Genomic DNA, 18,356 nt, shown 5'->3' on the forward strand with positions numbered 1-18,356 from the left:
GCTTCATATCTATAGGTGGGGCCTTGTGAAACATTCCTTGTTTGTACTGGCATTACTGGTGTTGCCACTATGTGTGTCTGTCTAGGTGACACACTGGTGAGATCATGGGTACAGAATCCCTATCATGTCTAGAAGACACCCCCAGCAGCAGGCATCCTGTACTCGGGCTTTCCAGCACCTTTTCTGCAATGTCTTTTATGCTTTTTTTTTTCTGTTTGTTTGCTTTTTGAGATAGTTTTTGGGTAGCCTTGGCTATTCTGGAACTCATTCTGAAGACCAGGCTACCCTCAAACTCAGAGATCCTTAGAATCCCTTTGCATCCTCCAAGTGCTGGGATTAAGGGCAGTGCCACCACTGCCAGGTGTCTGTAATGTCGTATAAGTGGATTTTTTTTTTTTTTTTTTTTGAGACAGGGTCTCACAATCATGTTTTCCATGCTGGCTAAAACTCACTGTGTAGCAGGAATAACCTTTAACCTCTGATACTCCTGTCTTTCACACTCAACAGGCACAGTTCCTATATTTGGTTTCTTATGTGTTGTACTGAACCCAGGGCTTTATGCGTGCTAGGCAAGCACACATAGATTAAAAGACAGTGCCTGTAATGACATGACTTTGTCAAAGTGGCTGCCTGTGTTTAAATATTCTCCACATGAACATACAGCTGAACAAAATGAGGGCAAGGATGCTGATCACCTCTACCCACCCTATCCTGGTTACAGATGATGGACAAGAGAAGGTCAACCATAGAGCCGGGTCAGACCCTGGGAAAGTACACCAGTGGGATCTCAGAAACACAGTACCTCAAGGAGGGTGAAACAGAATTTAGTTTAAAGCCCAAACATTACTAGAGGATTACTGCCCCTTTCAATCTCTTCTATTATTTAAAAATGGCTACTTAATTTCCAAATCACCCATACTGTTTATGGCCTTGTGGAGCTCTGTTCTGAATCTTTCCACTAGAGTTGTCATGTGGGCTCCAAGAACTGGTTACACTGAAAGGATGAAGGGCAGAGGAGAGCTTCTAATCACTACTATTTTAGAACTTCTAATTTGTGCTAATAACAAGAATGCCAATTTGCAAGTTTCTTATTTGGCTAATTAATTAGCTAATATGCAAACACATAAAAATCCTGAGGCAAGTCTATCACTAAATTATGATTGCTTATTTTGACACATGAGATCAAATATTTATAGAGTTCTTTTTGAAACACAATTCCAGAAGCTACCCAGTCAGGCTTAGAGTTAGGCTGTAAGGTTCATCTTCACTGCAGAGCCTAGAGAACCAGGAAACAGTTTAAACTCTCCATCTGGGCCTCAGCCTCTTGATTTAGAGTGTGTATGGGTCTCACTGAGACCTCTGAAGAATGATATAGTACATGAATAACTTAGAAAGTATCAATATCAATTGAGACTATAAAGCCCTATAAAGCAGTAAAGCCCTAACCCCCACCCCATCTGATAAACTGTAGGTGAGGAAAAAAGAAAGGGAATCTAACATTTATTCAGGATCTAATATGTGTCAAGTTCTGTAGTTAGAACAGTTTTATGTATTAGATCCTTGAATTTAATCTTCTTTTTATAACAGCCCCTGTGAGATAGAACTCAATACTATTTACATCAGAGGAAACAACCTAGAGATGATTAAATAAATTGCTTAAAGTCACAAAGTTTCTAGAGCTGCAATTAAAATACATCTTTTTGTATTTTTAAAAACCCTAAGGTTCTTCAAGGCCAGCCAGACTGGTCTACAGAGTAAGTTCCAGGATAGCCAGGACTACACAGAGAAACCCTGTCTTGAAAAACCAAGGAAAAAAAAAAAAACAAAAACCAAAAACCAAAAACAAACCAAAAAAAAACCAAAAAAAAAAAAAAAACCCAAAACAAAAACAAAACAAACAAACAAAAAACCCAAAACCAAAAAAAAAAAAAAAAAAAAAAAAAAAAAAAAACACAAAAAAAAAACCCAAACAAAAAACCCCAAAACCCTAAGGTTCATGTTCTGTCTATTATAATCAAGATTACTAAAAAGTTCACAATACCTGATCCAGGATTTTACTTCTGAATTCTCAGTTGGAAAAGTAGCAACTACAATAGACAAATCAGTTGATTTCTGTGTATTTCCTTTACTCTAATTCCAAACCATTCTATAGTTGGCCTTCTATTTCATCCTAGATAATACCATATACTCCTATGGCTTTATTTATTCTTTTTATTTCAACTGGGCATTATTTGTTTCTTTTCCAACTGAAATCTGAAGTAAAGAGTAGTTAAAACTTCATACTCAATGGTTTAAATTATTTTCATGACTTACAAGTCAGGCTGGTGAATCATTTAACCTTGATGAGAGCTAGAGGGAAAAGAAATGGAAAGGCTGGGTGTGGTGGCAGACAGGCGATGTTCCAGCACTTCAGAAGAAGCGGCAGGAAGATCACTCCAAGTCTGAAGGTAGTCTGGTCTACCTAGTGAATTCCAGGACAGAGAAGGGCTACAGAGTGAGACTCTGTCTCAAACAAAAACAACCAACAAAACAAAAACAAAAGAAAAGGGAGAATGGAAAGGGAAACAGGGAAGACCAGATGCTGGTGGAAGGATCACAGTTGTAGTGAACACAAAAGAAGGAAGTGTAAAACACAGAAGCAGAGTCTAGACCTCTACTTGTACTATAGACTTTGATTTATCCTGATTGGTGGAGTTGAGCCTTTGCTCTTCTGAGATATGAGGAAAGTTTCAGCCAAAACTTAACAAAGATGACAGGTCAATGTGATTTTTATTATCAGCCAGGATGCAGCCAAAAATACCTCAATTATTTAGTCTTTCTGAATATTTCAAGAAAGCATGAAAAAGCAAGAGCTATCTCTTCTTAGGGCTTCTTATGTATGGTTCAAATCTAACTAACTTTGGGGCTGAGCTAGTGTGTTTCTTGAAAGTTTAGTCATTTGTAAAGTTTAGCAACCCACAGACTGTCTATACAAATCTGTACCTTAATATTATACATGTACTAATGCTACTAAGTTGTAGCTGTATTAAATGCTATGTTAAAGTAGCTAATTTTCTTAGCAATAGTATTCACAGTATTCATTCATATTCATTTTAAAAGTGGAGCATCTCAATTATTTCAATAAATGTATAAATAAAATGTTGTATATCCATACAATGAATATTATTTTATAATAAAGGTGATGATGTATTCTATAATGTTAACAAACCATGAAAACATTATGTTAAGTGAAAGAAGCCAGGCACAAGAGAATACATTATGTATTTCCATTTCTACAAAATATTTTGAAAAGTCAAATTTATGGGACAGAATGCAGAGTGAGACATTAGTTACCAGGAATAAGGCTCATTTTTTAGTGTGAATAAATACGCTAATAGTGGTAATAATGGCACAACTCCAAGGACACTAAAACTAACTCACTCTCTCTCTCTCTCTCTCTCTCTCTCTCTCTCTCTCTCTCTCCCCCACCCTCTCCTAACACTGGTGAATTCATGTGGCACATAAAGTACCTCAAAAAGGTGCCAAAACAAGAGAATTTAGAAGGCTCTGTAGCCAGCCCAATGTCCAGAATCACAGGTTTTTATTCTTTTATTTTAAAGGCCATTAATGACATAAATATACCTTTTTTCAAACAAGTAATGGAAATTTAGAACTGGAATAAGTATCAGTTGGACTGCCAAGGATAAGTTCTGAGTGGAAGTGGATATGGCCATGTCTACTTTTGACTTTGTGTAACCCTCAGCTGACAGAAACCTAGGACTTCAGTCTGGGAGAAGCTAAAGCCTTCCAACAGCCTCTGAACTAAAAGGATCCTGTCAGCTGCAGCACCAGAAACACCAGAGTCATTCTCATTCTTTAGCTTGCAGACATGTCATCACTCTATGCTGCACACCAGAGTGTTTACAGCCTGAATTACAAACAGAGCCATTCTTATCTCAGACAACCATGCTATCTGCATCAACATAAGATAAAACTATGCTCATGAAAAAAGGATGCAGTTTAAATGTAGGCTCTTATGTGCTGAAGTCACACTTGGTTAAATAAAACTTCATATCCTTTCTCTGTTACTGAGCCATTTATTTTACAGTGTACCAATGCAAACATCAATTTCATCTTTGCATCTTATCCCATGCAGATTGTATGTTAGAAGACTGATAGCCCATATAACCGAATGACAATTATCTTAGTGTCTATGGATGTGGTAGACATTTATTACCTTCTTGAACCTGGATGCTTATGTGCTGTATTAGTTGTATTCTACTTGTAGAAAGTAAGGTAACTGAGTAAGGTCGTTTTTGATACAGTGAATTGTTAGACAAGACAGTTTCAATTAAAATAAAGGACTTGTCACAGTGGGTTCTACTTCTGTTCATGTGATGAACAAACTTCTCTGGCTGTGTGCTTATATACTGGAAAGAATTTGTGAGGCTCTTGAAGAACTGTTTAAGATACTTGGATTTTTCAATTCTGAGTCAGGGAAGAACTCTGAGGAATCACAGGGATTAGAACTATCAGAATTTTCTTCTTGTGTGGTAGAGTCTTGCTATGTGATCCCAGATGATTTTAAAGTCTTGGAAGTACTCAGCCTTAGCTGTCCTTGCTGGTTACATGTGTGCCACTATTTCTGCCCAAGACTTATTTTTGCCTTCTGCATGCTAGGCAAGTACTACTGAGCTACACTATGAACCCACAGGACTGGAACTGTCAAACATAGTAATAAACTGAAACAGTAATAGTGAGTAATAGTGAACTGTGGGCTAAAAGTAAGGGGAACAATTTCCTCCTATGCTTTCATATAGGCTATAAATGTTTTAGAAAATTATATATAATTTCTAATATATATGTATATATTGCTACTATATACGTATATTAGATATATAGATATATATATAGATAGATAGATAGATAGATAGATAGATAGATAGATAGATAGATAGATAGATTACCTTAAAGATGTGTGCTTTGAGGATGTGATGTCCTAGTTCAATAGTCTGCTGTCGGTTTAGTTTCCCCTCTTGGCGGGAGAACCAGAAGGCAAGTAATGTGTGGCCACTCCTGCAAAGAAAGAGAGTCATCTTAGAAAATTTAATGCCTCAGTTTTGCCTTGACTACTCAGGTCCAGCCATATCTCCAACAAAATTAGGCACTATAAAGTTAGCATATTGGAGAAGAATATTTGTTACTAGGAAAGTAACATGTTTTGGACATTAAAAAAGCCATTTATACTCGGCTTATTCCCATTCCTCGTATAGACAACATTAATCGATTTTCATTTTTACTGTTTGTCCTTGTCAGCAACTCTTCATCAATGATATGCTCCTCAGACTTTGGACTTGTTTCTTCTGTATTCTCACTGAACTAGTTCATCAGTCCTCACAGCAGCCACTATCTATAGCTTATATATATTTTCTCTATTTAGACTTCTCTGCCTTCAGCCTCAGCTTTAGAGCTGTTTATTGGATTTCTCCATTTGGAGTGTCCCTTGGTACCCAAACTCATCATGTTGTAAAATGGACGGATGGATGGTCTCTTCCTAGAAGTCTTCTCTGCCAGGCAACACAGTGAAATACTTTCTGATGCCACCAGTAGACATGTATAATCTCTAGTACAATATTTACAAACTGCTACATGCGTTCTTTTCCAGTAGACTGAGTTTCCTGATGGTATCTACACCCCCCCCATATATCTCTGATAACAAACTCCTAAACTGTTTATGAAAGAGAAAGACCTCCTCCCAACTCCTTGGATATTGTTATATCTGCCCATGGTGTCCAGAACTGCCTCCTTGGCTCAAATCATGTGATCAGCTGGCCTGAGGACAAAGTCAAAAGCAGGGCTAGGCTAAAATGTACTGGAAAAATTGAGCTTGAGCCCTGACTATGTAGCATCTAAACTGCTCTAATTTTACTTTAAATAAAGCAATTATTTTTTGCTGTTTAATCCATTTATATTAGAATCTTGTGTCCTATCCTAGCTTAAAAATATTCCAATGATAGTATTTAAGGGTTAATCCCCACCCACCCCCACAAAATTATCTATAATGTTGAAATGCAAACCTAGGGCTAAACACTTTGCCACTGAGCTACATTCCTAGTCCAGTGATTTCCTTCTTTCCTTTATCTTTTTTCTTTGTTTCTTTCTATTGACATAAGGTCTCACGTAGCCTATGTCTCAAAACCCATTTAAAAATTTTAAATGTGTGTATGTATGCATGCATATGTGTATGCATGTGAAGGCCAGAGAACACCATGTAGGAGTCACTTCTCTCCTGCCATGTAGGTCTTGGTGATCAATCTCAGGTCATCCATCAGGTTTGGAAACAAACTCCTTTACCCCGTGGCCATCTCACCAGTTCAACCTTGAACTTCTGATCCTGCCTCTATCTCCTGAGACCTGCATACAGGTGTGTACTACCATACCTGGTTTATGTGATTCTGGGGATCAATCCCAAACTTTCCTACAAACTAGGCAAGTACTTTACCAATTGAGCTATATCCCTAGGCAATATATTCTTTTAATTATCAACATATATTTGTGTGTGGTATACATGAATCATATATGTATTTCTATTTACATTATTGAAAGAAAAATCTAGAGTGCCTATATTCTCCATTAATACCTAATGCACCCTATTTGTGTTAAAATGGTCACAATGTTTTAGGACAAAAAACTGGACATTAGGATCTTAGAAGTGAAGGTCTCATCAGGCATCTGCCACCATGCCTGATGAGCTGAGTTTCATCCCTAGAATCTACTTGGTAGAAGTAGAGAATTTCTGTAAGTTGTTCTCCCATTCCCTTGAGTATTGTGATATACCTGTGCACTTCTAAATAAGTATAATGAAAACAAACAAACAAAATGGTAACAAAAAACTTGAAATTTTTTTTTTAATTAAAAAAAAAAAAAAACGGTCAGTATCTGGGCATAATGACATACACCTTAATACTAGCACCTCAGTAGACCAAGGAGATCACATGTTGGGGGCCTGTGATGCAACAGCATGGCCTAGGATATACAGCAAGATGGTTTCAAAACAAAGCAACAAACAACAAAACATGCCAAGCAAACAAAAAACAAAACAAGGTAGGAGGGAGTACACTAGGTTGCCTTCCCCTCTCTTTCCTTCTCCCTCCCTCCTTTTGAACCTGGAGACTGTGAGGTGGGTCAGGTTTCTCTTTATAGATATAAACCATCCCAAAATCTTCATTTCAGTAAGATTTTGGAAGAAATCCCAAATTTATCTCCATAGAACTTCTAGACTACATGGATGCTAGGTTACCTTGTTTAACCATGCAAGGTTAATCACATGGGAAAAATGATTTAGCTGGAAGAATGCTCTGACAGGTTTAATTCTGTGTGGAATCATCACTATCATCTTGAGGTCTGAGCACAGGGTTTTCACACTTACATCATCTGAAAATGCCCACTGACCTTTCATAGAAAAGGAACCAAAAGCCCCAACTTGTCATTAGTCTGGTATAGCAGAGCCAGGGAAGTTAGATGTGACAGAGGCAGAGACTTCAAAATTCCACCCAGTTGGTTACAGTAGAGTCACTGGAGCTTTCCTGGTGTAAGTATTACTGTTTTAAGTGACTCACCCATGACTGTATAATTGTAACGACAGCTCCTGGATGCAGCCTCTGATCTGCTTCTTAGGCTTTAAGAAGTCATCTAATGAATGAGAATCCATGTCTACTGGGATTATAAAGGTAACAAAAAAGCCCGTGTCGACAGTGAATGAGATTTTCGGTTAAGACACAGAATTGGCTTTGTGCTACTGATTTCTTTTATTTATACTATGGTACTTGAATTTCTCCAGTGTGCATCTGCACCTAGAGATAACAGTGTTTGTTACTGCTGCCACTGACTAGGCACTGATGACACGGTGAGATTGTCATTCATTTCTTTTTGAATAGAAACAAGGCAGATTAAAAAAAAAAAAGACTTTGCTGGCTTTGTTCCTGTAATTCTACCAACCATTCAAGAGGCTGAGGCAGGAGGATTACAAATTTAAGATGTTATTCTTCTTGGCTCTTAGTTCTCTAACATCATTGGTAGCTTTCTAGCTGTGAAGTAATGTGATTTTTCTCTTAACCTATATTTTTCTTACTCTTATTTTTCCCTTCCAGCATTAGGCCTTATTTGTTGTCTTATTAAAGCTATTTCCTTGGGAGTTATGCCTACACTGGGCTTCCATAGTGAAATTAACAAAAAATTTAAAACTTACCTTTAAGGAAAAAACAGGCTGGGTGGTGGTGGCTCATGCTTTTGGTCCCAAAACATAAGAGGCAGAGACAGGCAGATCTCTGAGTTTGAGATCAGCCTGGTTTAAAGAGAGAAAGTTCTAGGACAGCCCGGGCTACACAGAGAAACTCTTGTCTCAAAAAAATCAAAACTAAACATCAACAAATCTTAAAAACAAAATACCAGACAACAAACTCTACAAAGACAACAAAAACCCAACTCTCTTGACAACTGTGACAATATGCAGTTACTTTTCCCATTTCTTCCAGTGATGTAATGTCTTTATCTTCTTTTCCTCCTAGGTTGCTCTTGTCTCCTGGTTTCAACTTTCACCTCAATGTACATGACTCCCACAGAGACATTTCAAATATGGAAAATTTATTTTTGCTTCTCTGGCTGCCTGCTGGCTCTCTCTACCTCCATCACTGTCAATTGAAAGTCATTGTTTGAAGTTGGAGATTTTCCTTTAAAACAAAGACTTTAAGACTAATTTTTTTTCTAAACACGGCTAGATAGACATAAAACCAAGTACTACTCTTCCTCCTTTAACTCCCTCACCTAGGTGAGTGTTAAGAGAATTATGGTTTCTACTCTGTATTTTAGTGTCTACTCCCTGCCTCATTCCAACAATATACTGCAAAAGTTCATCAAAATCTTGATAAAAATTCTTCAACAATTTATACTTCCTTCAGTATTCCCTTTTAAAACTCTGCTCCAATTAGCTTCATTGTCTAGATGTATCCTAGTCACTTGAGAACAGGGCCTCAATTTAGAAACTGGCTAGATCATACTGGCCTGTATGTCTGTGGGTAGTGGCAGTGTTTGTCTTGATTACTGCTTCTCTAGCTGCCTGCTGACTCTCTCTACCTTCATCACTGTTAAATGAAGTCATCTTTTGAAGTTGTCTTGATGCAGGATGGCCCTAGGTGAGTAGCTTGAACTGCATAAGGAAAGCCTGCTGAGTACAAGCCAGCATTCAAGCCTCTCAGCATGGAGCACTCTTCCAAGAATCCTGCTGCACATCATTGGCTGTGTGTTCCTTGGTCAGATGTAATACTGTGTGGAATGGCAAGCAGGCTTGCTTTCAAGTTCCTTCCCAGAGTTCCCTCGACAATGGACTAACCTGGAAGCTGAAATAAGCCCTTTCTTCCCTTAAGTTGAGTATTTCTTACAGAAGCAGAATGAAACTAGAACAAATCCTCGGCATGTTATTCAAAGAGTATTTAAAGTTTGTTCTCAATCAGGCTTTCTCCTAATTTCTACTGGGAATAGAAAGCATGTTTTTCATATAACGACCCCTAAGCAATTAAATAGTAACACTTTATAGACTTGTATAATTTTCAAAATAACAATTTCTAGGGTATCATAAAAACACTATACTTATAAGCATAGGAGTAATGTTACTTCTCTCATTTAGTGGAACATGAAAAAGAACCCACCAGTATAAAACACAACATATCTATTTGTATAGTATATAGATACATATTGTGAGACAGGGTTCTCTATGTAGCCCTTGCTGGCTTGGAACTTGATTTGTAGACCAAGCTGACTTTGAACTCATAGAGATCCATGTTTCTAAAAACACTGAATTATCAACATGATTAAAATCATTAATTGTTTATGTTGACAAATTTAGATGTATTTATCTTTATGTGTATACATGTGTGCCTGCATGAGTTTATGTGTACTGTGTGGCCCACAGAGGCCACATGGTGTCAGAGTCCCTGGGGCTAGAGTTACAGGTCATTATGAGCTGCTTAATATGGATGCTGACAACCAAATCTAGGTCTTCTTTAAGAGCAGTAAGCACTCTTAACTGCTAGGTCATCTCTCTAGCCCAATGTAAAGAATTTTTAATTAGCATTTTGGGAAACAATTAATTAAGAAATCAAGCAGAGTGAGCTCTGTTAAGTGTGATTTTAGTTATTTTAGTTATATGTTCTCTCTAACTGAAAATTATGGCATCAAGATCGACTTTAATATAGGTTCAAAAGTGGTTTGAAGACTATGGGTCAAGGGGGAGTGATGATCTTCAACTTGTGATTTTCCACTCAGTTTCCTGAGTGCTAGGATTACAGCTATAATCCATCATGATGCCTGTTATATTTGATTTTAGATAGTTTAGGAGAGGAAAAAAATCATAGATAAGAGCTTAGGATTGTTCCTCCCAACCCACCCACACTTTCTTTTCTTTTTCTTCCTGAATACACATGCTTTAACAGGTTAGGATGGTGGGAGAGGCAGGTCATTTTCTGCTCTCACTTGTAGGCACCAGGAGCCCCTTGATGCACATTACTGAAGACAAAAAACAAAACAAAACAAAACAAAACAAACAAACAAACAAACAAAAACCCTTACCCTTGTAACTCTGAGTTACAAGGAACTTCTGTCATTTGATGACTTGGTTTTCTATGCCTAAGAGTTCAGAGAAAAACCCTTTCTAAAGTAAGAATCAGTCTGCCTCATCCCTATTTAACTGTTAATACATTATTACAATGGCACTGTATTTGTTTTTTTAATAGATTTTCACTTAGTACTCCAGGGAGATACCTAGTCTTGAAGTTTTTATTTGTAGAACTGAAATATGCTAACAAGTGTTTCTAAATATTTCAGGCATGGGTGTTTTCTCATCATTGTAATATTGGTCAGTTGTATGTAGGTGTATTAATTTTTTAGCTTTTATTATGACAAACTCAACAGACAAAACTTTAAGTGTTTTAGAGAAACAAGACTTGGATGCTTTGACATTTGTGTGATGGTCAGATGTAACAAAATGCTATAGTTATAGCCAGCTGTAGATATACTTATCATAATATGGGTTGAAACAGTATGGAGTGTTGTGGAATGCTTTTATATTATAGAGGCAAATGTGGGGAATTACTTAAGGAGCCGGCTATCACCTATAAGGTGACACTTTCCTCCCACAGTCAAGGCTTGTTCTTTGCATTCAACAAAGAGTGGGGATATGGAGTCACATGATGGAGTCATGCTTAATGAAATGTAGAGAGAAGTAATATTCATTACTTTAGATTTGGCCCAGAAAAATCTGCTCCTGTGCTTTATCTGTCTTCTCCACTCTATTAGTAGATGACATCGAGCAGATGCCCCAGAATAGTGTGTTAAAAAATGGCAGAGTCTCTATTAGACTAGGTCCCCCCCTAAAACTGAAGAACAGACCTCTTTAAACCATATAGTGCCTCTGGATTTTTGTGAATGGAAAATAAATTTCTACCAGGAAACCCCGAGATTTCAGCATTTATTTTTAGCAATTACCAGTATCTTTAGTGTAAAATTGTTGAGAGACTGATTTCAGAGGGATGGACAGACAGAGAAGCAGGAGTAAGATCGGATTTGAGATTTCAATGTCAGTGAAATAAGCAGAAAGTAACCCACCATTTTTATAAGTTAGGTTTCTGGAAACAAGCAGAAATCATACTTTACAGAAAGACTGTTGAGAGACTGTCATGGGATCAGAAGAGGAGCTTTTGTGCTTCATGACAATGGTCATTTTCTACCACTGTTAACCAATCAGTACAAAAGGCTCCCTATGTCTCACAACTGCCACTTATTCCTGCAAACACTGAATCATTTTTCAAATCACAAGACAGCTAACACACCGGAATGACACTGTTGCAGCACCAACAGGTTCTCTTCCACAGCCCACCATGAATGAAAGGTAAAGAGAGAAGTTGCTTCAAATCACAGTTCCTCCTGTATGTGGTCTCAGTGATCACAGAACAGTAACTCATAGGATGGTATGATAAAGCACTATTTCTACTAAGAGACATTAATATGTCACCAGGCAATCATTACTTTGGACACAAAGGAGCCAGTGCTTTTGCTCCATGCCTCTGCCTGTCTCACTTCCTATCAGCTATAAGACAACAAAGGTGTTACCTTCCTCCTAGTATCCTCTGTAGCTCCTGAGCCTTAGTAGAACTATAATGGGAGAATTTAAAAGAATTTCATGTTCATTTGTTTTGATTAGCTAGCCCAGCATTATATCCCTGGGCAGGAAAGAACCTTAAGTTGCCTTTCTGAGAGTCAGACTCACCGTTTGTTTCTTTCTTTTTCAGAACTTACTTTTCACTGGTATATGAACATTGACATTGAGCATATTCCCTACTTTTTTTCTCTAGCAGTTTCAGGGCAGCAGGTCTTATGTTGAGGTTCTTGATCCATTTAAAGCTAAGTTTTTCAGGAAGAGATAATGATCTAATTTTTCTGAATGCTGAAATCCATGTTTCCTAACAGTGTTTGTTGAAAATTCTGTCTTTTCTCCAATATGTAAAAAAGGTAGCTGTAGTTGTGTGGAATTATACTTTGGTCCCATTTGATTCCATTGACCTATCTATGTGTCTGTTTTTGTGTTGGTACCACAGTGGGCTTTTATTACTACAGCCCTGTAGTATAATTAAAATCAGGTATGGTGATAATTCCTGCAGAATTCTTTTTGTTCAACATTGCTTTGACTGTCCTTGGTCTTTTGTATTTCCAAATAAGTTCTGATTTTTTTTTGAATTTGTGAGGAACAACCTCAGAATTTTTATTGGGATAATATAAATCGGTCAGTTACTTTTCCTACAAGATTAGTTCTTCTGATCCAGTAACATAGGGATCTTTCTTTCCATCTCCTAGTGTCTTTCTCAATTTCTTTCGTTAGTATCTTAAAGTTTTCATTGTAGAGGTAGGTCTTTTATTTTTTTGGTTAGATTTATTCAAAGGTAGTTTTTTTTTTTTTTTTTTTTTTTTGTAGTTACTATGAATGGAATTGTCGCCCTGATTTTTTCAGTATGTTGGTCATTGGTACACAGGAAGACTACTGATTTTTTCAGTTAATTTTGAATGCTGCTACTTTGTTCAAAGTGTTTATAAACTCAAAAAGTTTTGTTTTTATGTGTGTGTGTTTAGTCCTTAGAGTCTCATATAGAATCATATCTCCAAATAGAGATACTTTAATTTTCCTATTTTCAATCCACTTTATTCCCTTCTATTGTTCTACTGCTTCAAGATTTCAAGCAATATATTGAGAAGTGCAAAGAGTGAACACTCTTATCTTGTTCCTGATCTTAGTGGAAATGCTTTGAGTCTTACTCCATTTAGCATGATGGTGACTGTAAGCTTGTAGATAGCCTTTATTATGCTGAGGTATGCTCCCTCCATCCCTAGTCTCTACATGACCTATAGCATGAAGAGATGTCAAAGACATTAGTCATTTTGTCAAAGACATTTTATGTACCTATTGAGATGATCATGAGATTTCTGCCATTGAGTCCATTTATGTGACAAATTTCATTTATTGATTTATATATTGCATAAAGTTATGTTGGATATAATGAATGACCTTTTTGGTGTAATCCAGAATTTGGTTTATATTTGAGAATTTTTGCATGTATGTTCACCACTGAGATTGGTTTGTAATTTTTGTTATGTTTTTATTTTGTCTTTGTATTAGATTATACTGGCTTCATAAAAAGAGTTGTAAGCCTTTCTTCCCTTTCTATTAAAAATATTTATTTTACGTGTATAGGTGTCACATCTGCATGATTATCTGTTCACCATATGCAAACCTGGTCTCCAAGGAGGCCAGAAGAGGCCACTGAATCCTCTGGGACTGGGATAATAGACAGTTATGAGCTGCCATGTAGGTTCTGTGAATTAAACCCTGGTTCTCTGCAAGAGCAACAATATGCTTTCAACTGCTGAGCCATCTCTCTAACCCCCTTCTTTTCTATTATATAGAATAATTCTAGTAGCTACTGTTGTTAGCTATAGTTAAAACTACATAAGAGATGAGGAAGGAGATTGGGAGTCCTCATCTCAAACTGAGGAGTTACTGATAGTTGATGGTTGCTGAGGAAGAGTCATTTTTCTTTGGGGGAGTTGTCACTAGTAGGTTTTCCATGCTCCAGTGGATGGCTCCACATCCATGTATATAGGGGCAGAACTAATGGATTTAGTGGGATATTAAGAAGAGGTGGGAGGACAACATAAAGTTAGGAGGAGGGTATGATGGAGGGACCAAGAGGAACCAGAAGGAGGAAATTGGGAATAGATAATTGAAAATAGATATATACTGTACACATGTGTAGAATTCTCAAAGGATAAGTAGAATTATAAACAAACAAACAAGTAAATGACAATAAAATATACTTTAAAAATACAAAAGCTTGGGAGTAAGTTGGTATTCTGCTACATGTATATGTAATGTTTTAACTATGTCAAATATATTTACTTTCTCAAACATATTTTCTTTCTTTCTTTCTTTCTTTCTTTCTTTCTTTCTTTCTTTCTTTCTTTCTTTCTTTTTCTTTCTTTCTTTCTTTCTTTTTTTTTCTTTCGAGACAGGGTTTCTCTGTGTAGTCCTGGCTGTCCTGGAACTCACTCTGTAGACCAGGCTGGCCTCAAACTCAGAAATCCGCCTGCCTCTGCCTCCCAAGTGCTGGGATTAAAGGCGTGTGCCACCACTGCCCGGTAACATATTTTCTTCATGATAAAAACTTCTAAAAAATCCTTTAAACATTTTTTCCTTAAGAATCATATATATTTATATTGTGGACCTGGGATATACTTACACAGCAGGAGATACTCAAATCTACCTGGATTCCAACTCTATTCAACAGTCTGAGTCAACATTCTGGACAGGGGGAAAGCTGCTTTTGGCAATATAGGTTTAGAAAGTGCACTCTGAAATAAAGTTGCCTATTACTATCATCGTCTTCTTCCCCAGTCTTTTGTGGGTTGTTCACTTTAGTTGTCCATGAGGCTTGCAGGTCTGTGGGGACTTCTCAACTTGGGAGTGGACAGGTGCTCATAGTGGACAGCTCATAGTGCCCATTCTCAGAAGCACTGTGTGTGTTTCTCTTTCATGTCCTCCAGGCTCCTCTTGTGCTCAATAATCTGATGGAGCTGGTACCCAGCATAGTCTGGCTTACTGGCCAATGGACGAGCTGGCACAGTTACACCTAGAATATCTGATACCATGTAGAGGCGTGGCTGGCCCATGAAGGGAGTACTCCCAGGGCTATAGTGGGTCTGTTTATGGTAGAAGAGAAGCCCATTTACCTCAAAAAAATAAAAAAAGATATCACCTTACACAGGCTCTCAGAGGGTACACAGGAAATCCTTTAGTCCCATAAACTTAAAAGGATTAATCTTGGTTTTCTCTCCAAGTTCTTCTTCTGTCAACTTTGAATGTACCCAGTAGAACTGGAAATCAGTCTGACAGTCATAGAAAGGGTGTCCCCACTAACACATTACATCTAAAACATAGCCAGTCTGGTTTACCTAAGTGTAAATACTGTTAAAAATGGTGCAGTCTTTGGTTGTTGAGTTTCTCCTGTTGCCTCCTGGCAGAAGGGAAGAAAACCTATTGGCATAGTAGCTATTCTTGGTGTAGGCACTGGTTGAATCACTGGAGGCCACGAAAAGGGCTCTTTTTCCAACAGGACACACAACCACAATCCACTCTTGCCCCAAATTTGAAGGGACATTAATTAAGCACTAAGAAAGCTAATCAATTGATCAGCATAGTGTTTTTGTAACTTCTTGCCAGAGTTGATGTCTATTTCCTCTTCATATTCCTTATCATCTTCCCCATTCTCCATCCCTGTCCAGTCACCTCAGCAAGTCTTCCGGCATGGCTCACATAACCCAAATGCTTGGATTTCTAGCAACTGATGGAGCTGCCCACTCTGCTCCAAGGAACTGTACTTAGACTTGTATTTGGCAGGTGAAGATATGAGGCAGCTGTGCTATTCAGTTCTTGAGACACAGAAAAGCTACTAGCTAGGGCTTGACTCAGTTCTTCCATCTTCTCACACCAAGGTGCCACTCAGGCACACTGCCCCCTTTAACCTTTTTGAAATGTACAGTACATTATTATTTCTATTGTCACTCTGCTGCATAATAGCACACCAGAACTACAAGTAAGATTAACACTCATGGATATTTTTTGCCCATTGCTTTGAGCTTGGCTTTTTCACTTACTCTCTGGTTTCATCTGTGAGTTGCAAAAGATGGTATGTAATTTTTCCCTCTGGTTGAATAGTAAGTACCTCAGTGTACATGTATACCACAACTTCCTTATCCATCTGTCAGCTGATGAATACTCAGGTTGCTTGCATTCCTTGGGTACTGTGAGTACTGCTGCAATGAACATAGGAGTGCAGGTATCTCTTCAACATGGCAATTTGTTTTCCTTTGGATACAGAACTGGTAGTGAGATGTGGGATCACACAGCAGCTCCATTTTTAAGCTTCAGAGGCTCTTCCATACCTTTTCAGTAGTGTCTGTTGAGTTATATTCCCATCTACTATGAATAAAGGCTCTCTTTTCTCCACATTCTTACTAGCATTTCTTACCTTCAGGCTTTTTTGGGTCACTCTTGTAGGGGTAAGGTGATGGTGGTGATTTACTGTGATTTTGAGTGCATTTCTCTGATAGTTATTATTGAGCGTTTTCTGATACACCTACCAGTCATCTGTATGCTTGCTTGCTTATTTATTTATTTGTTTGTTTGTTTATTTAGAACTACATATTTCAGTCTATTGTCCATTTTGGAACCAGTTACTGTTATTTTTTTGTTATTGAATTTTCTGTTGCACATGATCAGATGCGGATATGTGAAAGCCTAGTAAAGTCTACCAAAGATATATCCTTTTAAAAATGAGTAAAATTGTATTTTTGGAAATAGTCAATCTACATAGGGATTTGGAGCTTTCTCCTACATTTCTTCACCTTGTTCTAGGTTCTTTCTGTTTTACGAATGCATTACTGATCTAGATTGGATATCTCTGAGCCAACAATGAGGTCTTCAGGCAGTTGGCCGGGGTTTCATGAGGCAGCAAAGCTATGACTTTACTGGACTGGCATAATCTGAAGTAACAGTAGCCATGGAAAAGTGGTCAATTTCTCTCATACCCCTCTGTGTCCCTCACTCTTTGTTTATACGTTTAGCATTATACTTTGCATTAAATTACAGCTAGTTATGAATGAGTCTATTAAAATCACTAAATCATAATTCCTTACTTTTTTCTTACTTACACTTGAATGTCCCACCTAACTCTGCATTTCAAATACATTATTTAGTAAGTGGTTATTGATGCTTGCTGGAATGCATGCTTTACCTATTCCTGTAGCACAGCAGAAAGGATTAACAGAGTGAGCAAAAGTACATTATCTCTGGAGCTTTGAGAAGAGGGTCCTAAATATTTTATGTGATGGGGTTGGAATTAGTAGTACTTCTAAGTTTTTCAGTTATTAACTCATCATTAAAAATTTACAGTGTGCCAGGCAGGCACTCCACCAGTCATTAGGAAGGCAAAGGTGAGATAGAAAGTTATTGACTTTACTGAGGCTACGCAAATTCTAGGGGAAAAGTGGGCAATAAATAATTGCCAATAAGTTAATAAACCATAACACATGTTAGAAGAGAAATAAAAAGGTTACTAAGAACTCAGAAAGAATCCAGGAGTGTTTTAGTAGCATGAGAGAAGTCTCTTTCAGGAGGTGGTGTATAAGCTAAAGTCTGAAGGGACAATTAGAAGTGTCACTATGAAATGAGGTGGGGATACTGTTCAGTGCAATGGTTTAGAGGAGAAAAAGAAACTTCTAAAAAGTAGAAGAAAATTGTACAAAGGAGAATGAATGAGCTTATCTTAGAGGCAAGCAGAAGCCATTTACACACACAGGGCTTTGGTTTTGTTCTGAAATTAAGAAAAGGCACTGAAGGGTTTCTAGAAACAGTGACATGGTATGAACTGTGTTTGTGAACAACTGCTCTGGCTGCTGGTGCATGGACTGGAGGAGGGCAATTGGGAGACCAGGGCATGGCCAGTGGGGATAAAAAAATAAATAGGTACTTTCAAATCAGTTTCAGAACTTAGAACCAATTAGATATGCTGATGGCTTCAGTAAATGAAAATTGTGGGTTCTTAAAAGGGTAGAAAGCTATTAGTGTTGACTTTGGCTAAACAAGGAGTTTTATCTGTTTCCGAAACTCTCTGGAGACAGTGGAGTAAATTGCTTTACACACACACACACACACACACACACACACACACAGAGTGTTGTCAAGTCTCACTAAGCTGGCAATAACTCCGACTGATTGT

The 18,356-nt window shown here is 37.7% G+C and overlaps 1 protein-coding gene and 1 pseudogene across 11 annotated transcripts in view; both read right to left on the reverse strand.

The window, feature by feature from the left end:
* Nucleotides 1-18,356, reverse strand: part of Tanc2 (tetratricopeptide repeat, ankyrin repeat and coiled-coil containing 2) — a 296,480-nt gene that overhangs the window by 34,476 nt on the left and 243,648 nt on the right. For all 11 annotated transcript variants that reach the window (XM_076935618.1, XM_076935617.1, XM_076935616.1 and 8 more), the window contains one exon: nucleotides 4,947-5,055. In XM_076935618.1, the coding sequence (XP_076791733.1) occupies nucleotides 4,947-5,055 (109 nt within the window). The remainder of the gene's footprint in view (nucleotides 1-4,946; nucleotides 5,056-18,356) is intronic.
* On the reverse strand, nucleotides 9,906-18,011 carry LOC143442638 (snurportin-1 pseudogene; annotated as a pseudogene).

Source organism: Arvicanthis niloticus, chromosome 6, assembly GCF_011762505.2.
Source record: "Arvicanthis niloticus isolate mArvNil1 chromosome 6, mArvNil1.pat.X, whole genome shotgun sequence".
In the NCBI taxonomy this organism is placed as follows: domain Eukaryota; kingdom Metazoa; phylum Chordata; class Mammalia; order Rodentia; family Muridae; genus Arvicanthis; species Arvicanthis niloticus.